At 42.0% G+C, this 24,138-nt stretch overlaps 1 protein-coding gene across 2 annotated transcripts in view; it reads left to right on the top strand.

Moving 5' to 3' along the window:
• Positions 1-9,427: 9,427 nt before the first annotated feature.
• Positions 9,428-24,138, top strand: part of LOC119741047 (ubiquitin-conjugating enzyme E2 Z-like) — a 48,160-nt gene continuing 33,449 nt past the window's right edge. Inside the window, exons 1-3 of one of the 2 annotated variants that reach the window (XM_038216655.1) lie at positions 9,428-9,573; positions 10,044-10,167; positions 16,665-16,734. In XM_038216655.1, the coding sequence (XP_038072583.1) occupies positions 10,082-10,167; positions 16,665-16,734 (156 nt within the window). In that variant the 5' untranslated portion in view covers positions 9,428-9,573; positions 10,044-10,081. Of the gene's footprint in view, positions 10,168-16,664; positions 16,735-24,138 lie in introns of both variants that reach the window. The other variant, XM_038216654.1, reaches the window with a different exon arrangement.

Raw genomic sequence — 24,138 nt, 5'->3', positions numbered from 1 at the left:
TTCTATGGGAAATTTGTTTTGACATAGCTGGGGGTGACCCCCCCCCCCCCCATTTTTTTTCCCTGGGATTTTTCGAGCATTACAACAACTTAAATCTATTCAACAGCACTGAAATATGGAGAAACAAAGTGCCAAAGCTTTTCAGATGTAAGTGCGAGTATACTTGTACTTATTGATATACATCTATATCCTGAAGAGCGCCCCCTAGTGTAATTCCCTCTCCATCCCCCCCCCCCCTTCCCCCCGCATTTCAAATTTCTACGGCCGGGCAATTCAGGTACTGGTCATCCCCCATCCCCACTCGGCACGACGGCACAGATTTACGCCATTTTGCAGGGGCAGCGGAACCCCGGGAGGGGGGGGGGGGGGGCAGGGGGCACTTCCTCCCCCAAGATTTCACCAGGCCAACAAAAGTGCCCCTCTTGCAGTTATAAATGTGCCCCCGAAAGGGCGGATCCATGTATTTTTCCTAATGTTTTGGGGGATTTCTAGATGCATGTGGTGCGGTCTGACCACTTGCACCCTTTTTTTTAGGAAAAGATGGTGGTGTCATGCAGTACATGCCTTCATTGCGACGTCCCTTTAAAAAAAATTGGGTTCGTTTTTTTTTTTTTTTGTTGGGGGGGGGGGAGGTGGAATGGTCCCCGTTGCCCCCCCCCCCCCCCATCCGCCATTGTACCCTCGAGCGCGAGATGAAAACAAAACTGCCCCTTAAACGCACACGTATGAAAGTATAATGATCGCGCTAACACATAAAATTGTCTCCTCTCTTTTAATGCAAAACTGCCCCTCAAAAAAAAGTACCCCTCTATGGAGGTTCAAAAGTGGACATCTGCTTTTCCGCTGAAAAAATAGCAGAAAAGCAGATTGAACGTTTTGTTTAAATGTATTTTTCTACTTTTCTGTTTTTCTGCTACCAGAAAAGCAGATTGTACGTTTTGCTAAAATGTATTTTTCTACTTTTCTGATTTTCTGCTATCAAAAAAGCAGGTTTTACTTTAAATTGCTAAAGGGACATCTGCTTTTCTGCTACCAGAAAAGCAGATTGAACATTTTGTCACGGTGGTTCAAAGGTGGACATCTGCTTTTCTGCTACCAGAAAAGCAGATCGAACGTTTTGTCACGGTACATGGTTCAAGCAAAAGTGGCCATAAGCTGTGATGACGTAACGACAGAGGCAGAGTCACTTGGAACCGTCCACTTTTTGGTGGGTACTAGAGTGGCATTGTTGCGTTCGGGAACGTTCAATCTGTCCAGTTTTTGTAGCAGAAAAGCAGATGGCCACTATTTTGAACCACCGTGACAAAACGTTCGATTTGCTTTTCTGGTAGCAGAAAAGCAGATGCCCACTTTTGAACCGTCAGTGAAAAGCAAAAAGTAAAACCTGCTTTTCTGATAACAGAAAAGCAGAAAAGTAGAAAAAATGCATTTTAGCAAAGCGTTCAATCTGCTTTTTTGCTATCCTGCAGCAGAAAAGCAGATGTCCACTTTTGAACCTCTATAACCCCTCTCGCATTAACAAGATTAATTGTGTTCCTTCTCGAGATGGAAAACTACCAATCGAAAGCACAAATAACCCTCTCGAAATAATAAAAGTCTTCCCCTCTCGAGATGGAAAATTGACCATTAAAACAATGGTGTTCTTTTTTGCCATAACTTCTCGAGATGGAAAAGTGCCCCTCAAAAGCACAATTCGTGCCCCGATCACAACATTAAAATCATGTGCCCCTCTCAAAATGAAAAACTGGCTCCTAAAAAATAATAGTGCTCTTCACGCGAATAAAACGGCGGTCATAAACTGGCCATCAAAAGCAACAGTGCCCCTCTCGCGATAAAAAAAATTGTCTTTCTACATAGCTATAGGTACAAAAGAAACACAAAGAGCAAGATGGACAACGTTTTCATAATTTGTTCCTCGTCATATAGGCTAACAGCGAAAAGAACGGAACCAATCTTTTCCTCCACTCCAACGGAAGATGCGCATTTTTTTTTTTCTGAGCAAGAGCCCCTAAGCTATTTGGCCCCCCGTTCGAAAAGCGTTCCCCGCCCCGGCCCTGTGTTTACTTCTAAATTCGTATTGACAGTCGGTTTATAATAATTAAGAAATTGAACGATACGAATATAAAAACATTTTTCATTTTTTTGATTAGCAAGTCCAAATAGAAATGGGTCTATAATTATTCGCCAGTGGCACCACGAAGTAACACCCAAGTGGACTCGAGTGCGCGCTATGCGCTTTTAATAATAGATGAATGAGTAATTAGGTCTTGACCAGAACTTATTCTGTAAGTTGTTAACGATACCAATCACTTCCTGTTCATCTACTTTAAAAAGAAAAACTTTGGGTTCGGATCATTGAGAAAATCAACAAATGAATCATGTGTACTTGGAATACTAGGGCCTAAATTAACAAAATAGTAATTAAAACAATAGGCAATATGAGTACTCTACTACTACTACTAATATACTACTACTACTACTACTACTACTACTACTACTACTACTACTACTACTACTACTACTACTACTACTACTACTACTACTACTACTACTACTACTACTACTACTACTACTACTACTACTACTACTACTACTAGGACAGCTTAATTATTAAGGAATGCATTTATGACCTTCCACGTGTCAGGAATGTTGTTGGGTTTTTTCCTGCTCAAACTGACAACCAAGATTGCTTATCAGAATTTCGTAAGAGACTAGTCCGAAATAGTAATATATTTAATATATTCAGTTTTCGCATTTTTGTCGGATTTAGCAATGTTATAAAGATATAATTTGTTTTTGTTATTAATTGATATAAGAAGAAGTTTAGTTATCCACGGGGCAGTGGAATTACAATTGCATATTGATGTAAGTTAATGTAATTTCGGTAGAATATTTTTTATCAACTTTATTATTGAAATATTTAAAGTATACCTCTATAATATAATGTGCTGAGCATGTGCGTGAAAATCGCAAAGTTCTACTAGGTTTTCACAAAAATCTGCTAAATCACCCAGGTTTACACGAAACACATTATAAACACTTATACTCACATGCAAGATGATATAAAATTTCCTTGAAAAAAAACTTTCAGCATTTTTTTGTTAAATTGGTAGCCTGGCTTCAAATGGATAGAGTACTTTACTGTGAATTCGTACACGTCAGGGAACCTCAACGCTTAGACCTGGCCTGGCCTGCCCTGTCCCCGCCGTGCAAGGGTTTTATTTGTTTGAAGTGATTGAAACTTGTTCAAAACAAATCTGCTATTATTTCTGCTAGGATCACCGATTTTACAAAATTCTGCTGGAAGAGTCTGAACAATTTCATTCTGCTAGATCTTCTGCTAGATTCCTTTTTTCCCCCAAAAGTCTGTCAGATCTGCTAAAACGGTCACCGTGTGATTTCAAAAGTTCGCAATTGCTGCATCACCTGAAAATAACATGTTAATGTATGTTTCGCTCATACCGCCCCCCCCCCGACCTGTAAATTTGAGGGGGTTCCCGGTCGCGAAATTTCTTTTCCCAAACGAGATCGGACAATATCAAAAGAGGGCGCTCTCTATGCGTAATACATATTCATGATGTCCGGGGAAATTAGAGAATAAGTCATACAACAGTCAAGGAATAATAGTGTTTAAATCACCGACGATTGGCAGCTCATTCGTGGACTGGTTGGAAGACGTCCCGACTTCTAATCAGGTGATCCGAGTTCGAATCTCAGTGAGCGTTTTTCACTTCTTCTCATTTTACCTTTTTAGATAATAAGGTGATGAAGGGACATTTCTCACAAGACGTAAAGCCTATCTTGGGTTTGTGTTATGGAGAACAGGGTATTAGATATGCATGTAATGGACCAATCAGAAGATGGAAAGCGGATGTCGTTTGGGGAAAAAAGATTCGCTACCCGGTACGGTCCGGGTATAGTCTATGTAATAGACCACGGCGAATGCCGTGGGCTCCGCCTTTTGACTTCCTAGATTTTGACCAATCAGCGGGCGCTTTTTATATAATAGGCCTATCGGGTCTTCGGTCAATCACCCGCTGCGCGTCATAGACATGGATTACAAAAAAACTGTCAAGGCGCGCGGCGCTCGTTGTCATGTTACGCAAATGCGCTCCCGTCTGTTGTTGTATTTACAAAACACTGCATTCGAATTGACCAATCACAGCGTTAGTCCTTATTTGGGAATGAAATGACGTCACGATTTAGTAAAGTCGACTCCGATTGGCTGGCGAGCGGTTTGCATAAGTTTGCATGTCAGGAGATGTCAGACTTTCGGGTGATACTCAGACTAGTCCGGGTACACCACGGCGAATGCTGAAGGTCTATTATGCGTGAACAGATTCGCTGATTAATTAGGCAAGACCCCGGCCTCTTTGACCTCCTAGATTTTGACCAATCAGCGGGCGCTTTCTATATCGGGTCTTCGGTCATTAACCCGTTGCGCGTCATAGACAATGGATACAAAAAATGTGTCACGCGCTCTGTATCATGTTACGCGATATCGAGCCCGGCTGTTTAGTTGTTGTATTACAAAACACTGCTTTCGAATTGACCAATCCAACCATTTAGTCTTGATTTAGGAATGAAATGAAGTCACGATTTAGTAAAGTCGACTCCGATTGCATTGGCTGGCGCGCGGCTCGCACATGTATATCTTCACAGCCATATGGTTGCTAACGCAAAGCGTCTGCCGTTGTTAGGCAAAGCTAATCCGATTACGTACTTAGATGCTATAACAGAGCAGTGAAATTCTTGCACCCCCAGAAACATGGCATTTTGAACGTTGTGTTTTTAAGAAAATATGCTCAGTGTGATTGAAATGTTAAAATATAACGGAAGAAGAAATTCTAAACTTCATGTCAGTGAAAAAATCGCCGTTATCGATGCCGAAACGTCAATATTGTTTACTGGTAAAGCTGACCTTCAAATCTGGAAGAAATTCCAAAATCTATGTATTTATATCAATTTCTAGGAATCTACTCAAGTTGTTATTTCACGAGTAGTTAGACACTTATCAACTAAGTATGTTCCGAATTTCAGCTTAATCTGTTGTTGCTAACGCTTGCGTTTCACCTTGAACTCTCTAAAGAAAATTTCGACAAGGATTTTTTGCCGAATCACCCACAGGCATTGTTCAGCAAAGCACCGTATGCGCTAAGGTTGACCGATTTCGGCCCGGCAACACGAGACGACTTGGCGTGGGTCTCGGTATCGACCAATGGAAGCCGGCAAAAAGGGTGAAATTTATCAATTAATAACTCGTGAAGGAGGCTATTATGCAAATTTTTACTGCACACCATAATAGATAGGAACCTTATTAATACTTTTGAGGCTTGAAAAGACTGACAGACATTGCTAACGCCAGTGTTACAATTTTCAAATATGCACGTAGCCTGGCCTTTTTTTTTCCAATTTCAACGAAAAGTAAAGATAATATCACAAAGATTTTTAGCACATACTTTGATCATTATAAGGGAAATACATGAAGCCCGTGAAGGGACAGGGTGGAATTTTTTTTTGTCATTTACTTATTCGTTCCCACGAATTAGTAATTCGTTCCCACGAATTACTAATTTGTTCGCACGGATTACTAATTCGTTCGCACGAATTGCTAATTGCTTGATGTCCTCACTATTTCACCAAACAATGTCCATCCAAGAGAGAACTTCTCTCCAGTCTCTGTCTGTGTTGCACTTCGCAAGCTTTAGTGTCTTCAGCCAAGTAGCCTACACAGGTCACATCGATGTACTACTGCCACCTGGTCGTTGACTCCCCAACCTTGCTTTGGCCCCGTTGTCTTCCGTGGTGTCTGTCCACGCACTGTTGTCTTCTCCGGCAGCCTTGTCTTCTGTGGTGCGCCCCGCACCGGCGGATTCCCTGTCTTCTTCGGCGGCCTCATCTTCTGTGGTGCACCCTGCACCGGCGGATTCCCAGCCTTTGATGCTCCCTGCATAACGGGTATCCTGTCTTCTGTGGTACTCCCTGTACCTTCGGCCTCGTCTTCTTTGATGCGTCCTGCATCGCCGGATCCGCAGTCTGTTGGCTTACCGTTCTTGTCCCTGTCACCTGCACCTGCGGTCTGAAAGTCAATGTCGTTGCTTGCTCCAGCGGGGCTGCTTTCGCCGGGGGATAGTGCCGCTCCGACTCGGTTGCCGTCACCTGAACATGAAGGTCAGTGTCTTGTGGTCGATTGTCCGTGGTCTGAGTTGCTGTCCCGGCAGTACGGCCGCGGTCGATGAGTTCAGCGTGCTCCGGCTGATCGGCATGCACCAGCGAAGCCGTCCACAACGGTGGATCAGTGTGCATCGATGGAGATGTCCGCAACGATGGAGCTATCGATGTGCAGCTAAAGTTCTCCGCAGCAGTTGGATCAGGACTGGAAAAGTCGGTGCATCCACGAAGCTCGATCCGATGGACAGCCGCCATGCTCGCCAGTATCACGGGACGGGGCTCCACGTCAACAGCAGGGCTATCATCGCTCGCAGCGGCCTCCCTACTCGTGGTCTCCCCATTCACGCGACAACCCAGCCTAGCATCAACTTCTGCCCCCGGACCGCTGAACAGGCTTGCTCGTCGTTCATCTTCATCCTGATACGCACTGGTAGAATCATCGGAGCTGTACATCGCTTCCAATTCGACGATCATTTTATTGATCCTCTGCAACACACCTACCGCTGAACCAGTTGCCTGTGGATTACGTCTGTCGAGGAATGGGCTGATCCACAAATCTGCCGCTCCAAGGAGTCTCCCACCTTCCGAACGTCAATGATGACATCGTTGATGGCGTCCACGATTCCGTCATTTCCAGTCATTATAGTCCAAAATCCCGTCAATATCCCACCAGCTTCCACCATTTGTAGCGGGATCCTAGTACTGGACTCTTGTCCGCCAAGTCCAGCAAAACGCAAGAAAAGGGGACACACGGGATTTCTAACTCTGAAAGAAGATCTCATTTATTTCGCCAAGCGGACTCTGCGGGCAACCTGCCGCACCGCTACCAGAACTGCAACTGATCAATTCCCAGTGCAGCATAGACGTCCATATACATGCACACAGTCTGAACAAATGTATACAATTGTAGCAACTATACCCAACCCTGGAATCAAGCCAAGCCCTACCCGCGAAAGTGAACAAAAGAACCCCACTTAACCAACCTATTTGTAGAGCCTATTTCCGGTGTCACGGTCTCACTTCTCCGGCGTGCTAGCTTCTCCGAAAGGGAAATTTCGCTTCAACACGCATGTACAAAATTGCGCAGAAGTGTACATTTTCGTCAACTTTATTAATGTGTGCTGAGTCATTCGGGGTTGTACTGGCGCACGTAAGATTTTAAGATATTTGCAGACGAAAAGGAACTCGACGAAGGAGTTCGTTCTTAATTATTCCTCCATGAACACACGTACATGCATGACGCTGGGATCAGAATGCTTGCAAGACCGTGGAATGACTTGATCCACAGGAAGTGTTATATAACACATTTTTGAGTGTCCCTCAATGTGTTGTTATTAATGGGCCTCGTAGACTTCAGAATACATCCCGAGGAAAAGTACGCACAGCGGACACATGAGCATGTATCGTGCTCATGTAACGTGCACTGTAACGTGCCGGCTCAATTATCAGCCGAATCCACCCGGAGAAGCTAGCACGCCGGAAAAGTGAGACCGTGACACCGGAGCGCGCGCTAGCCAGACCCAAAACTAGCAGGTCAGGGGCGCGCCGCCGGAGCCCCTCCGCCGGAGCACTAGAAAGCAATGACAACAAAAGTGTGCATAGACTGTCCGTTACAATATAAATACATAAAACTTACATCAATCACAAACAACATGTCCTTATCTCAATTAAAATTGGTGTAAAATCTCATCTTATCTAAAAACAAAGAAGATACGCCCTATGCTGTTCATAATTATCAGACGTTATGTACAAGAGACTTGCTCCGTGGGTGATACTTTGTGTACATGTACGTTTTTAGCATGTTGTTCGGATTTGACGCAAGAGGGCCAGGTTATACACGGCGTACGGTACGCAGTGGCATTTTGGGCGACTGCGCTGCATGCAATGCATAATAATAATGTCGAGCGCAATTTGAGTCCCCCGCGCAAGTTTAAACTTGCGCGCATTAATTTCCTTGCTACAAATTGCGCAGGCAAGTTTAAACTCGCGCACTACATAGATTTCCCCGCCACGCATACAAAGCCGCTAAACTATTTTTTTCCCCGGGTATACTCATGCAGATATGTAACATTATTTTTAAAGCAGATTTTTTCTCCGATTTAATAGCATCACTGAGCTTCGGGAGACAATGCCTTAATGCCTTTTTTTGAAACATTTTATTAATATGCTAATGATGTTGACTGTATGGAAATTGGAGAGATATAAAGGAGTGGTAATGCGAACAATTTATGCACTTTGCATCATGATGTGTATTATTGTTTATGGCTCATTAGGATTTTTGTTTAATAAACAACATATTTATTCATTAAGTCGAATTAATTAATTAAATTTAAAAAAAATTCATTAATTAAATCATTTGCAAATTTATTTACTTTTTAAAATAATTACCATTTTATATTCATAGCGTTTTTAAGTTATAAACATTAATATGAATGATTGAGCCTGCAATAAAATAATAGTTAAAGTAATAAATTTAATTAAATAATTAAATTAGTAATGCGTTCAATAATTTTGTTTTCAAATTACATGTATGCATTTTTGAAGTGTACACAGCGCTCGAAATGTTATGCAAGTATTTCTAAAAACAATATGAATTATTGTACCGTCCAATTTATTAATTGCTAAATTAATGAGTATTTTTTTAAGAATAAGTACCTTTTTAATTGTAAAATACATGTAATGTAATTTAAAGCATTTTAAAAATAATGTAAATGATTACTATAACGTCAAAACTTGAACAATTGAAGGGATCATAATCATTCTTTTTACGTTAACAGCGGGTTACACCTAGGAAATTATTATTTATTTACATTCAAGAATATAAATAAAATGCTAATTAGGTTTACAAAGCAAAAAACTTGAAGCTGGTCTCCATTATTGAACAACTTCAGTGCACTTTCCAAGCAAATTCGCCGCTAGTGTGCTTAAGTTGATTGCTTGCCCGGTCCCCTCCCCGGCCCCGCCCCCACGTACCCTTAAACAACTTCTCTGATAAGCACTGCTAAATCTCAATGTTTCTTTTCATAGACGCTAATTGAATTCCCCTTTATATTTATTTCTTTGTTCATTCATTTATTCCATTATTTCTCCATGTACTCGTGTTTTGAAAAAAAAATTTCTTCATCAATGAAAATCCCGCCCGCAAAAAAAGGTTGCGATTGCCTTTGCGCAAGTTTAAGCACGCAAATTAAAATGGCGCAGTGTAATTTGCGTGCTTCGGGAGTCCCTCGCGCAAGTTTAAACTTGCGCGCGCAAGTTTAAACTTGCGTGGGGGACTCAAATTGCGCTCGACAGTAATACTGCATTATGTATCCATGCTGCAGTGCTAGTGCTTGGTGCTATGCTGCATAATACTTTAGCATCATCTCTAGTTTGCCATGTGTGTTCGATGACGCTAGAAAAGTTGCTCACCTTTTCTCTTCCCTTGTGCTTGTAAACAGTGTGCCAATGTGTGCACGTCCTGTGGTCAGTGTGACCATGATACTTGTGATAGTCTATAACTATACTACTACAACTAGTCATCATAAATGTGATCGACCATAACCACATACTAGTGTGACCATAAAGCTCACTCTGTGCACGACAGTGATAATAATGATCGAGTGCATACTTTAACCATGGAGTTTTCAATAGTCCTACTTTTATTGGGGCCTATACTGTCTAACGTATAAGGTTGCAACTTGCATGGCACGCCTGCAATTCGAAATCCATCAAAACTTGATGCAAATCTCACACTGGTCGAGAAACCAAAGGAACCAACCAAATTTTGTGCGGACCGACTAGTAGTACTAGTAGTAGTACTTTGTACTAGTTGTAGAATATTTAGGAAAACCCAGTACGAGCACTAGCACTACTCGTTCTCATGATGGCAGAGTCTGCCAGTGGAAGTGCTGTACCTGTACATAACATCATGGAGATGACTATTTGGGATCCAACTACAAGCAAGGATTGGGATCAACAGAAAGCTACTCATCAGTGTATATTAAGAATCAAACGGTAGGCCTAAATTGAGGGTCATACATGTCATAGGGTGTAGGGTAGAAGGGAATCCCGGTACACACCGTTATTTCCTTTTCCTGTTTTGGATTTTCTCCAAACAAAAACAGTAAACGAACCATTGACCATTTTGTCGGGAGTAATTGCAGAATACCCCGCCACTCGGAAATACACCCCTAAAATCTCTGGCTACTTGGTTGGAATCACTGGAAAAGAATTACTGAAAAAATCCTAAGTCCAAACCAAACTACCCGGCTACGACCTACGCGGCTGCGAAGTGGGAGTCCTCTTGACTATGCTTGAGAAACGGAGCAACACAAAAGGAATGGGAGTACGCGGATACGGAATGGGAGTGCAGTGGAGCATGACGTGTGTAGGCCTAGTATGTACAGGTAGCGCTGAGGTTTATTGAGGGCAATCAACCGTGACTCCGTAGCCGGCTATGAGGTGCATAAAATAGATCGAGTGGCGGGGTATTCTCCAATTGTGCCTTTTGTCATTTAATAGTTTTGTGAAACGGTTAAACGGTATTAAGATAAATATGGTCATTCCAATTCCGGGACATACCATTATTCCGTTTTACTGTTTTGGCTTTCCTCAAAAACATAAACAGTAAACGAACCATTGACCGTTTTGTTGTTCTACAGTTTTGTAAAACGGTCAAACGGTATTAAGTCACAACAAAACAATTACCGTTTTGTTGCTCTTGGTCACTCCAAGAATCACACCACACATTACTTAAACCACGGTAACACTTCTTAGTGCATGGCATGGTCCCCTCCAGCTCCACCCCCTTACCCACCACCACAAAATGCACGGACTGTTAAATTATGACTACACTGAAATTAAAAAAAAAAAGTCGGCAAGATTACCATATATGCGAAGTTCACTAATTTTCCTCTGTAGGCTATTGACTAACAAGCCCCCACATAGCAATTTCATGTCACCAAAGTCAATTTGAGCAGTGAGAAAATACAAGCATTTTCTTAGAAAACACTTAGGATTTTTCAGTCCACTCTCATAGGGTTTGTACACAGAGTGTTGAGTGAACTTCGTATATATATGGAAATCTTTCCTTTTCATTGATCGTTGTTCTTTAAAAACTTTAACTCCAAAATAAAATGCCACATGTTTTTTCTATTAAATGGATTTGGTAGTTGGGATAATGTGGGAAATTTGTAAAGCAATAACAAGGCCATATCTATGGGAGCTGGGTAAATGAAAATGACGAATTTTTTACCTAAATGACCTTGACTTTTGCCTGAATCACGTGACCTTGACCTCCAGCTATTTTAGAAACCTTGTAAATCAATTCAGCACCCCAAAAATCCATAATTTTGACACAAAGATCATCAAAATCAGCTCATTGGTCACTGATTATGTATGACATTTAGCGTTTTAATTATTCGCATGGCAGCCATCTTGGAAATGTGCAAATTAGGGCATCATGGGACATGTTTTTTTCGCTGGCAACATCAAAATTCTTTAATCCCATGTCCTAGGGATTCTAAAAATCATCTTGGAATTTTGTGGGTTTTTTTTTTTTTGGGGGGGGGGGTGCATGGGAACCCATTTTTCCTGCCGTACTATTGAGTCGATTCTGATGAAGTACATGTAGGGGTGTTTGAATGTTAGCATCTTACACTTATAAGGTGGAATCAGTTGATTTAAATAATAATGTCCCTCAATCAAGTTAATTTGCCAAAAATAAGATTTAAAAAAAAAAGTGATTTAAATCGGTGATTTAAAAAAAAATCATTTTTATTTAAATCAGTGATTAAAATCAATGTGATTTAAATCAGCCAACCCGGTTGCAGACATCAATTACCAATGTCAAAAAAATGGCTGCCTAGACTGTCTGCTTCTGAGCTGATGTGTGCATCCAAATTATGCTCTAAAAAACACATTTTTTTCTGAAATGGCTTCACATTGCTGGAGCTTCCTTGGGTGGAATCACAAGGAGAGGTAAACATTGATGTGTTTAGTGGCAGATGACTGACGTCCGAGTGTGGAATTCTTTCCTTTGGATTTGAATTCCGGCTAAATTTATGCCCTCCTTTTGAAAATTCAAAAGATGCATGCCCACTTTTAAATAGTCAGAAACAGTTTTGGATACGGCAATTTGGTTTTGAAGTCGAGCGAAGTCAAACCAGATTGTCCAGAAAAGACCGAAGTTTCACTTCTTTTAACTGTTAATGATACAAATGACTTCTCTCTTGTCTTTATTTTGTTATAAAGTACCTTTTTGTTCCAATATTTGTGACTTGAATTGACTCGAGCTAAGTATTTGACTCAACTCAACTAAACACTGCGACTCAACTCGACCTTCTTGACCTAATGACTTGACTTAATTTGACTTGAGTCACTTCTTTAAAATGACTCGACTCGAGTCACAACAATCAGTGACTTGTTACAACTCTGATGATGACATCATGACATCACCTCAATTTTTACGTGTAACACATTATGCAGATATATTTAAAGGGAATATACAACATTTGCAAACATCGAAAAATAAAACTACCAAGTTTTTGCGAAATACCTTAATAGGATGTTGGTAAATGACAGTCTAAAGCATCCTGTAAAATTATGGCCCCTGGTATACTGTCATTTTCAAGAAAAGTGGTATTTTTGTATCAATTTCCAACGCTGATCGGCCGATCAGCGTTGGAAACAACTGGCTTTTTTTCAAATACTGGCCCCAATTGACCATTGCACTTGTTTGCAATCGATTACAAACCTATGAACGGGTACGGGCCAGCTAGACTGGTTCCCTGACCTTACAATTCCCCAATGTATGTAGACTGCTCTGTTTCTTCTTATATGGAGTCAGGGAACCAGACTACAGGAAAATGATCGTTTTTCTTGCTTTTTATAGCATTTTCGAACCCAAAACCTCCAAAAAGTCAGTGTAACTATATTTGCTATATATTTCCAACCCCCCAATTCCATCCATTTCTGAAAATTACAGCAAAAGCAAATGATGTATACTCCCTTTAAATATTAAATGGATGTTCTGAGGTGTCGCGCGAATGGACAGTATTCACAGGTTGCTCTAACATTTTGCAACGAATGACCAGAGATTTCTCGACTGTTCAGCTGCTGGGGTCAGACAACACAGACATGCAGAAAAACCATCCACTATGCCACTGACTGATTTGCTGACCTAGAGATACGAACATGATATCGCACCTAAGTTCAGTAAAGTCTCGCAGGTACTGTGTCATCAGCAACAAGTGCACAAAACAGCTGGAACTCTATATCAACTGTAATCTGTACTTCTACATCTGCGCTGGCACATTTTCTTGATGCACACGGATTGTTCGCCTGTAACTCCTCATTGCTCATCCTGCACGTCACCAAACCACGTGACATGATACTCGTCGCGATTCCGAACCAACAGATCGGTGAAGATCTACATTTTCATTGATTACATTGTCATTGAGTAAATCATACTTCATCAGCAACAAGTGCACAAGACAGCTGGAACTCTATACCGACGGTAATCTGTACATCTAATACAATCAGCATGGTTCCCAACACAAACACGGCCAGCTGCTCTTGGAAAGAGGTCTTGCTTGATGAGGGGTCGGGCTGGTTGGGGAGTAGAGAACATTCCTGTTTCTTGCCAGGTTGGACACTGGGCGTCAAGGCCTCGTAGTAGGAGTCGATCTGCAACTTGGCCTCAGTCCATGGATCGTCAGTGCTGTCGTCGGTGATGACGGGATAGACATCCTCCGTAGCTATTGCAGCGAAGCGGTTGGCTGTTGACACCGCTCCTCAACCGCATCTATGAGAAGGTGGATGAATTTCTCAAGGCAAAGCGGCTTCTGTCGAGGTCGTGGAACAGCAGATGTAGTGTTGGCTACCGCTGGCTGTCTGCCAAGTCACAACAATTTATAAAGTGGAGTGCAAAGGTTCTCAGGCTTGATATGAGTCGTGCCTTCGATACTATCAGAAGAGACCGGTTGATGCAAGTTCTTCAGACGTTTCTTGACGAGTTGGAATTACGCATCATTCAACTTCTTTTAGCAAAAACATCACTAGTGCCCCACCTGCAGAAGGGAACTGCGAACCCTTTGACACCACCATCGGCACACCTCAGGGAGACAGCCTGTCTCTAGTACTGTTTGTGGTATACCTAGAAGCAGCTCTTCATGACCTGCGTGAGAAACTGCAGATGCAAAGCAATAGAGATGGTGGTCTTCCTCTTGATGTAGCATAATATGCTGATGACACAGACTTTGTGAGCTACATGTACATGTACTCGTGAGAATTTCTCGACACAGTGGAGCAGACCACACCAGGAAGTCTGCTTCAATGCTTTCTAACCACCAACCCCATGAAGACTGAGCACACTACAATGAAGCGTCAGGTAGACCGTGAAGGAGAGGAGTGGTGTATGACAAAGAAGCACGGCTCACTGTTGGGATATGGTTAAGATGTCGCTCACTGTGTAAGCAGCTAGCCAATGTAGCATTCCACACGATGAAAACACTATGGCTACTGCGTCATCATGTGAGTGAGGAACTCCGTCTGTGCCTCTACAACACGTTCGTGCTTCCAGTACTTCTCTACAACACGGGTACCTGGGGCCTCACTCAAAAACAAAAAGACCAACTGGACTCATTCCACCGAAGCCAATTGCAACAGATCATTGGCATGCGGTGGCCACATCGTATCTCCAAAAATGACTCTATCGTTGCTGCAATTGTGGTCCACTCAGCATCAGGACCCTTGAAGCACGCTGTTGACTCTTCGGCCATGTCCTGCGGCTACCGAGAAATGTACCTGTTTCTGCTCAGAAATTCATCGACGAGTACTTCGGCACAACAGAAGCAGGCATGGAAGGTTGGCCAGGACGCCCTTGGACCACACTAGCAATCGTTCTCGACAACGACCTGAAGATGGTGGGCAAGCGCCTACACAACACCGCAAACCTGGAGCAGCTACCGGTACAACTGTTGACAAAAGGAGGAGTGGATGGCACTGACGAGGAAAATTGTCGAGACTGCAGAAGTGAAACTGACAGAAATATTAATGACAGCAACGTGGAAACAGCTTCACACTCACAAAATGACATCATGTGACCCATGATGACATCACCACGACTCACTGTTCTGGACATAACCCTGCTAGTGTATGGACTTACTATACTTACATGTATGCTACCTTTGAATGACGACAAAAGATGCATGTCAAGGTGCTTCAAGAAAAGACGTGTGCAAAGTCCATGGGATTTTGCATGGAACAAGAAGAAGACCAGATCTATGTCCGTTCGAGGAACGTATAGCATTTAAATCTCATCCTCGTGCACAAAGATGATGGAACTCGCTCTATAAAATTTGTCATGCCTTGTTTATATGATCTTAAATTTTGATATAATTCCTTGGTAAACAACAGAGTTATTTAGGATCTAAAGTAGGACATGTTCCTTTGACACTTAGTAACATCTAAAAGACTTTGATAATGTTCTATTATAACAAAAATGTAGCTCCCACTACCTTGCCATACATCTGTATTGATTTCAGTCTACTATTTACTCTAGAAGAACCTCAACCTGGTCAGACAATTTGCTCTTCTATATAGACTGCTTGATTGCTCTTGAAATGGATCAGCTCATTACTTTGATATATTATGCTCTGGACACATCATCCAGTGGCAACACCTTGGACCTTATTTTTCACCAACAAATGTGACATATATCCAGTATTCTATAGATGACCCCTCTTCCTTCCAGTGATCATAACAGCATCCTGTTATCTTGGCGTTATTTTCATCTTAAAGTACCTCACACCATATTGGACTGAAAAACTGTTTTGTGATTTCCCCTGGGGACAAGAACAAATTTCCTTCCATTCAGCTTAAAGTAAAAAAAGCCCCATGGATACCAAGACAATTGTTTGTCTTAGTCGTAAAAGAAAACTTGTACAAGCTTGTTGTCAAAATGCACCAAAAGAAAAAAAAATGAATTAAAAAAATATTTGGCTTACAATGTGTATACTTATGTACAGACATGTGTACATATGTACCATTTACAGGCCTTTCTACACTAGAGCACCCATCCCTGTGGTAAACTCAACCAGGGCCACCACGGGGCTGCCCCGGGATGGTTATCGATTTTTCACCCATGAGTTCATCCCTGCGTTCTTCCCGCAAACAGTGTTTATATCGCCTCAAAGTTTTCAACCCGTGGCATCATGTATAAAGTACTGAGCTCTTTAGTGCCGAATTCAGATATGTTTTAAAACATCAAAAGGCTGACAAAACTTGCCTTATTAAATCCTTATGATTTTAATTTATGTGGACATGCATAAACAAGCACATTTTAGTCATGGCCGTACTGTGAAGAAAGTAGGAACCGTGGCTTAATTTCACCCGTGTGTCTCCCAGGGGCATTCCCGAGTTTTCCCTAGTGTGAAAATGCCTTTTAACTTAATCACAACCTGAAAGTGAAAGGTTTATGTGCGTTAGTTTCTTATTTCTTTGCACTGCAGAGACATCATGAACATCTATGCAGAGCCTCCCCCAGGTATGTGTGTTGTGCCGGAAGAGGACATCACAAAGGTCAGTCTAAGCCCAATAATTTATAAATGCTAATAAAATTCAAGAAAACGAATCAGAAGTTAAAAGAGCACTGTTGTCCAGTATTTTAAATGACGGGACAAAATCAACAGATTTACTTATGTTTATGTACCGGTACAAACATACGGCTGTTTCGGTAATTTTTTATTGTATGTATTGTTTATGTCTTGTATTGACTGATAATGATATGACAGCATGTGCGGTAGAGTGCTCAGGACCAACACAGTTCTGTAGATATTGGCCTTCAAAATATGCACAATTTAATATGTTGTCACATGTTACATGATGACATCATTGTAACGTCACTTGAATTTTCATACATAACACATCCTGGTCTAGGTACACATACCGGTACCAAGTTTTAACCCAATCAAACCTGTAGTTCTGTAGATACTGGCCTTCAAAATATGCACTTTTAAAGGGACACTACATGTAGGTCCTGGAACAGCCCAATTGGGCTACAAAACGCACTTTGAACGAAATGATTTTAATCGGAAATAACATTTAAAAGTAGGATATAAACATCGACACAACTATCCTTTCAAAACTGGGCATTTTTGTGTAATTCCTGTATTATGCGTGCGAGAACGAATTTCGGGGTCCACTTTTGCGACCCCATAAATTCGAGCTGTTTGAATGCTTAGTTGTGATTTCATTCGTGAAGTGTTCGTCTTTTGCGGACGTTGAAGAAACCACTATTTTTGCATTTGTGATTGGTCACCGCTGTTCCTGAAACACACAACATCGTACACTGAGAACGACATGAAAAACGTATTCGTGCTCCCGGGCCGTCGTGTCCGATGTAAACAAGCGGGTTTTTTTCCGTCTTGTCTCGGGAACGGTAAGACATTAGGTTGGTTTCCTTTCAACCAGATGTTTGAAATAGGCTAAGTAAACAATCCAAAACTTGAAATTTTCGAGGATTTCAGGACCTTGTGCCCCTTTAATATGACGTCACATGTCATGTGGTGACGTCATCGTGACGCCACTCAAATTTTTATCTATAACACATTCCGGTCTAGGTACATACCAACTTTCAACCAAAGGTACATACCAACTTTCAACCAAATTGGACATGTTGTTCTGTAGATATAGACCTTTATAATATGTACATTTAATGTGACGTCACATCTCATCATCATCATGGTGACGTTTGTGCGCGAGCAGCGCACAGGCGTTGCTTAGTGGCTGCATAATAACATATTAATTGTTCGTTTCTACTGTTGAGCTTGGTGTAGTTGAGTCAGGTCCGTACCAACCATCCTCAGGTCGTCCAGAAGTTGCTGTTGATAGGTTCGCATAAGTGCGCCACCTCTTCGGTATGGTTCTGTAGGTTGGTTGTTTTTGTCCAAGAGCAATGAGAGGGGTGTGTCACGCCTGGTTGCGTGGGCAATCAGTTGTAGGCGGTGTTTGCGAAGGGTTGTTGATGCCTGTGGGATTTTGGTTTGGCGATAAAGTTCAACATTGGTGATGCGTTTGGGGTATCTGATGTTGAGTGCGTAGCGTAGCAAAGCTCGATGTGATGCGTCGATGGTTTTTGCGAGCGTTTCTGTTAGCGTCCAGCTGGCCCCACTGTAGAACAGCACCGACTCAATGCAGGCAGTAAATAGTTTGACCTTCAGGTGATTGCTTGCTGTACAGGTCCATACTATATCGAGTTTTCGGCACGCCACCCATGCGAGATGTCGTCGGCGTTGGAAAGCTGATTGACTGTTGCTAACGTTGCATCCCAAGTAGCAGAACTCTGTGCACGGGGGCAGCGGATCACCTGATAGTGTATGGATTGGTGAAATTTGGTCAATGCCAATGTACATGACCACAGTTTTCTGCGGGTTTATACGCAGACCAACTTGTGCTGAAGCACGTTCAAAACGGTGAAATTGGCGCTGTGCAGCATCGACTGTATCACTCATCAGTACAACGTCATCGGCGTAGGCAAGACCAGGTAACTTAACTGCCAGGTTATGTGAAGACAGCCGTCGGCGAACCGTGTACCCATCAGCATCTTCACATAATGAAATGCGGAGAACATAGTCTAGCAGGATGATGAACAGGTATGGCGCCAAAGTGTCACCTTGCAACACACCAGATGTTGTTCTGAACCGATCTGTGTCACCTGATGATGTTCGCACGTATGCTTCAGTGTTAGTGTACAGAGACATGATGGCATCGATTATTTGCGTAGGTACTCCATAGAATTCGAGGATCTCAGGTAGGCATGCTCTGTCTACATAGTCGAATGCTTTGCTATAGTCGGCGAATATAGCAACAAGGCTCTTCTTGCGTGCTCTGCATGTATCAATACAGAGTTTGATGCACAAGATTTGCTCTGTAGTGTTGAGGTAGGGTCGAAAGCCGGCTTGCAGATTCCAAAGTAAAGATTCAATTCGGCCGCGTAAACGCTCAAGCATAACTCGATTGAACAACTTGGCGTTGACTGACATTAACGAAAGTCCACGTTGGTTGTTGAGCGATGTTGAGTTGCTCTTCTTCGGTACTGTAACAATGATGGAAGTCGTGAACGCTGGGGGTGGTGGGTTACCAGCCACGATGGAGTTCATGGTTGGAAGCGTTAAGCTGGCTATTGACAGCAGTCTAGCGACATCGGATGGTATGTTGTCAGGACCACTTGCTTTCCCGCACGGTATGGTTTTGCAAGCCTTGAGTAGTTCTCTGTCGTTTATTGGGCCGATATCTATGGTAGGTGCATGGTCAATTTGTTGTATGGTAATGGGTTCTAGAGTGACTGGTTGGTGAGGGGCATTGAGCAAGTCACGGAAGTGATCGTGGACTTTGGAAAGTCGATCTTCGATCGAGTCAGCTGCTATAAGTGCTGGTGGCCTGTTCTTCTTGCATGTCATATGCGCGATGCCTTTCCAAACAGCTTTGCCTCGTCCGGCTTCATGGTGCTGATTGATTTCGTCAGCCACCTCACTGATTATTTCTTCTCGTCGGCGCTTGTATGTTTCGTCAATGAACGCTTCCAGCTCAAGTTGAGCAGAGTTCGGATTTCGTCTTCGTGCTTCTGTCAAAGCCGAACGTGCCTGTTGTACCTGTAGGTCGTTGTCCCATAAACACGTTTGTGGTGGGTTGCGTTTGCACTTGGGCAGAGTTGTATCTGCTGCAGCATGTATTGCTTCAGCAACAGACTGGTAGTTGTCACGTCCGCCAAGTAAACGTGTGACCTCTTCCACGAACCGTCGACGTGTGGCGGGTACTTTGAGAGACAGCCAGTGTGGTGGTCTCGTTGCGGACTTGTGATGTTTTGTTGGTCGCCATACTCTGAGACTGAGTCGTGTGATCACCATTGCGTGGTCGGACCGCACGCACTGTAATCTCACCGTTTGTACCTTTTGAATGATCCGTGCCTTGCTTTGACTGATGAAAACGTAGTCCAGGCGAGCTTTTCGATTACAAGGTCCATAGAATGTCACGATTTTAGATTGTTTTTGTCTCATAACCCCATTGATAGCAATGAGTTCGTTGGATGCAACAAAATTAGCCACTTCGTTGGTATGAGGTGAGGTTGTTTGTCGAAAGCCATGGTAGTTTTTGATGGTAATACCGTCAGCAGGTAAGTCGGCGTTCATGTCGCCTGCAACCACAGTTATATCGCGTGTGGATCTGGAAGCGAGGTAAGAGTTCATAATGTCGATGCAGTCGACTGTTTCTTGCAGGTTGCCACATGATGTGGGCATGTATGCATTCAGAACGTTCAGTTTCATGTTGTGAAGTTGTATCGCTATTGTAGTGATTCGATCATGTAACTTTTTGAAGCCAAGTATGGCCGATTTGATATGGGGTGCCAGTAGAAATGATACACCCCCGTGCCCTCCAGTTCGAGCTGAGGCCATATAGACGGTCCAGCCCTTGCCAACGTCAATAACGGATGTTTCGTCAATTATAACTCGTCGATGCTCTTGGATGCATAAAATGTCAATGTTTTGTTCCTTGCAGAAATTTGTAAGTTCATATAAGCGACTGTCTTTGGTGAGGGTACGTACGTTATATGTAGCTACTGAAACAGATGCGGGGGCCGATGGTGTGGCCTCACGGCCCCGCCGGGCAAGGCGCGGGTCCGAATGAGCAGGAACTGCAGAAGGTGAAGAGTAATGGAATGGACGTCTTAAAACTGAGCGATGTCCCCGGTGTGTAGGTTTAACAGAACATATACCATAGTCCTGTAGTAAGTGATAGGTGGTTAATGGCAGTGGGGTTCCAGCACACTCAGCTTGAATTGACAATAGATCTTCTCTTGAGTAGGAGTAGATACTGGTAAGCATTGTTGTGAATGTACATGTACATGTACATGTAATTGTTGCTGTCAGGGTCCAAAGAATCTCAACAATAGAGACAATGGAAATGCAGACCATGGTTCATTCAGTCAGATGGAGAAAGCACTAGCCATGTGTAGTACATGTACTGCTGTATACTTGTTGATGTAGGTTTCAGAAATATGGTGTAAAACTTGGAGCATTGATTTGCTTTAGTAGAAGTCTCTGTTGGTCACAAAACCAGTCTAGTAGGATGCTGGAGTGATACTTGACAGATTGTTGGAGAATGTAAACAAACTGGAAACACAGGACTGGCTTAATATTACAAACATGCAGAGCTCATAGCACAGTGCAACCCAGAGGGGCGCCACTTACGTATCATGATGATGTCATCGTTACATCACTTGAATTTTCATCTACAACACATCCCGGTTTAGGTACATACCAAGTTTCAACCCAATCAGACATGTAGTGATGGAGATATTTCAAAATATGTACCTGTATTGTGACATCAAGGGTCATGTGATGAGGTCATGACATCAATATTCGGCACACATCTTCAGATGCTGGTCTAAATTTGTGCCAAGTATAAAGTCAATCGAATTGATTTTAGCCCAAAGTGCCTTCCACGATGAAAACGTGTACATGTACAAATGCTATGGGGAATGGCTGAAAAAGAAGAAAGAAAAAAGAACTAGAGATACTATGTCTGTTTGCAACAGAACATAGGGCTTTTTTGCAGTTTTTGTCTTTATTTTGTATTGATGATGTCATGACACCTTTCTCACAATTTGCTAAACCTATGGCCAAACCTATTGTAAAAAAGAAATTAATTGAGTGGTTGGGCACATCCCGACCACTCTCTATTATTGTTACGATTAATCTTTTTTTTCTGTACAGCACGTTTCCGCGGGTTTTCTCCTAAACGGTTTATGATATGAACTTGTAACTTTCAATATATATCGACCCTCATCCTAAGTGGTGCATATTACTCTGACGTCATTATGACGTCATCGGGAGTCAAATTACAAGCGATTTTCGTTAAAAAAATGATGATCTTCTGTCACCTATAACTCTTGAACAAAATGATCAATCATGTTCCAACCTTGTAATCAGATTTTAAACTTAAACATTTTATGTCGTGTACGTGAACTACATGTATCTTGACCTTGTCTTGACCTTGTCTTGAAATTTAGGTGAATTAAAAATGTAGACATTAGCCTGAAATAAAAAAAAAAAGCACCGTTTCTTCCGAACGGTTTACGATATGATCATAAAACCTAGTGTGAACTTGTACCGTGTTACGCAGATGTAATAACGTCATCGGGTATCAAATAACAAGCAATTTGATGGCACGATTTGACAAAATAGTTTGCGTTATATCTTTTGAACTAAATAGAGTATCGTGTTCATTTTTTTCGTGAGGTTGTAGACTATGCTGTGAGCAACATTTCTTATGCCCGGGCACAAAACTGCTTGACCTTCTCTTCCGGTGTTACCGGAAGTGCAATAGAAATGGAAGCATTTTACTACAGACAAATACATTATGGAAGTGTTAAATGAGGAATGCCAAACACAAAAACATAATTTTGACGTCATCCCACAAAAGGGCGCCCTCTAGCGGCACCTCAAAAACAGTTTAATCCTTTGAAATGTTAAAACTCTCAATCAAATTTTTATTAAATTGCCCCTATATATCGCATGAGCAACCACAAATGAATTTGCAAGGTTTCATAATCATGACGTCATCAGACCGGAAGTTACTGTGGGGAGAATTCAACAATGATCATTTTATTTTTAATTTAAATCCATCATTTGATCCCTGTCTCATGACTTTGTTTTTTGCCCCCAAAAATGACATCTGTTACACTTAATATTGGCCTTTTGCTTCTAAATACTGTGAGTGTGACGTCATCAAACCGGAAATTTGCTGTTATTATTACATACACTTAATGTTCATAAGTTTCCATGCGTTATTTTTACTTACATGTAATGATAAACAAGTATCCCCCTTTCCCTTTTTGACTGATGACGTCAGCAAACCGGAAATAGCTTGTACGTGTACCTAAATCTTTACTGAAATATATCCTAAAAGACGTATTCTTTTTTACAAAATAATTGGTAATGGAAATGTTAAAGTTCTTGATCCTTTTTTCTGACATAAACATATACATTTACTTAACTGGACAATGTCTAATGAAATTGTTTACCCGACCACTCTGCGTTTGTAACAACAAACGCGAACCTCTAGTTTAATGTGTTTTGTTTGTTCCTTAAAAGTTGGTATGGTTTCCCCAAACGATTCCATACGGCGACATCATCTTGATAGCACTTGTCAATACACATTTTTGCATTGTAGTCTTGTTTGTTTGTACCAAGATTGGAGTCAATCTGATCCTATGATCTGATGAAAGAAGTGTTAAATGTTGACATGCTGTGAATCCTCTTTTGGGCAATTCCACGGTTACTCACGTTACATTTTTGATGTACTTTTGAGTTTCCTTGGGCTGTAATTACCTTACTGAAAAGGTTTAATAACTGTTATCCCCATGGTAGATGGAGTAGACCCAGACCTACCTAAGCACCAAAGATGACATCCAGAAAATGTGTTACGTATGATAAACAAGACGCACAAAATCGGTTACTCCCGTTACATTTTTGTAAAAAAAATAAACTTTAACGAAAACAAAAGCTGTGTCAGCTGGTTGCCAAAACTGCCAATAAATGACCACAGACATCATGGTTTAGCCACTAGTAAGTATACAATGTAGAGGCAGTTTTGCAGACATGTTGATACCCAGCATCTGTGGTCATTGTTCCAAAAAGATGTATGTTGAGCTGTGAGCAAAGTGGGTGTAGCTGCATGTACACATGATAGGCAATCAGCTCTGGTTTTGATTAACAAAATCGTTTTTTGTGCCGATGCGCCTGGTTCTGGAAGGTTGCCGCTTTGGTCAAAATTGGTTTTGTTAGTTCTGCAGCCGATTTCACGCTGCGCAACATTTTCAGTTCTGACACATTTCACAAAAGTTTCATAGTATGGAAGTCCACTTCGTCATCACCAAATGAATTTTTATCGATCCTTGGCCTGCTGATCCAACTGCAGTCACCT

This window comes from Patiria miniata, unplaced genomic scaffold, assembly GCF_015706575.1.
Source record: "Patiria miniata isolate m_02_andy unplaced genomic scaffold, ASM1570657v1 HiC_scaffold_5, whole genome shotgun sequence".
In the NCBI taxonomy this organism is placed as follows: Eukaryota; Metazoa; Echinodermata; class Asteroidea; order Valvatida; family Asterinidae; genus Patiria; species Patiria miniata.
This window is presented reverse-complemented; position numbering and strand designations above follow the sequence as displayed.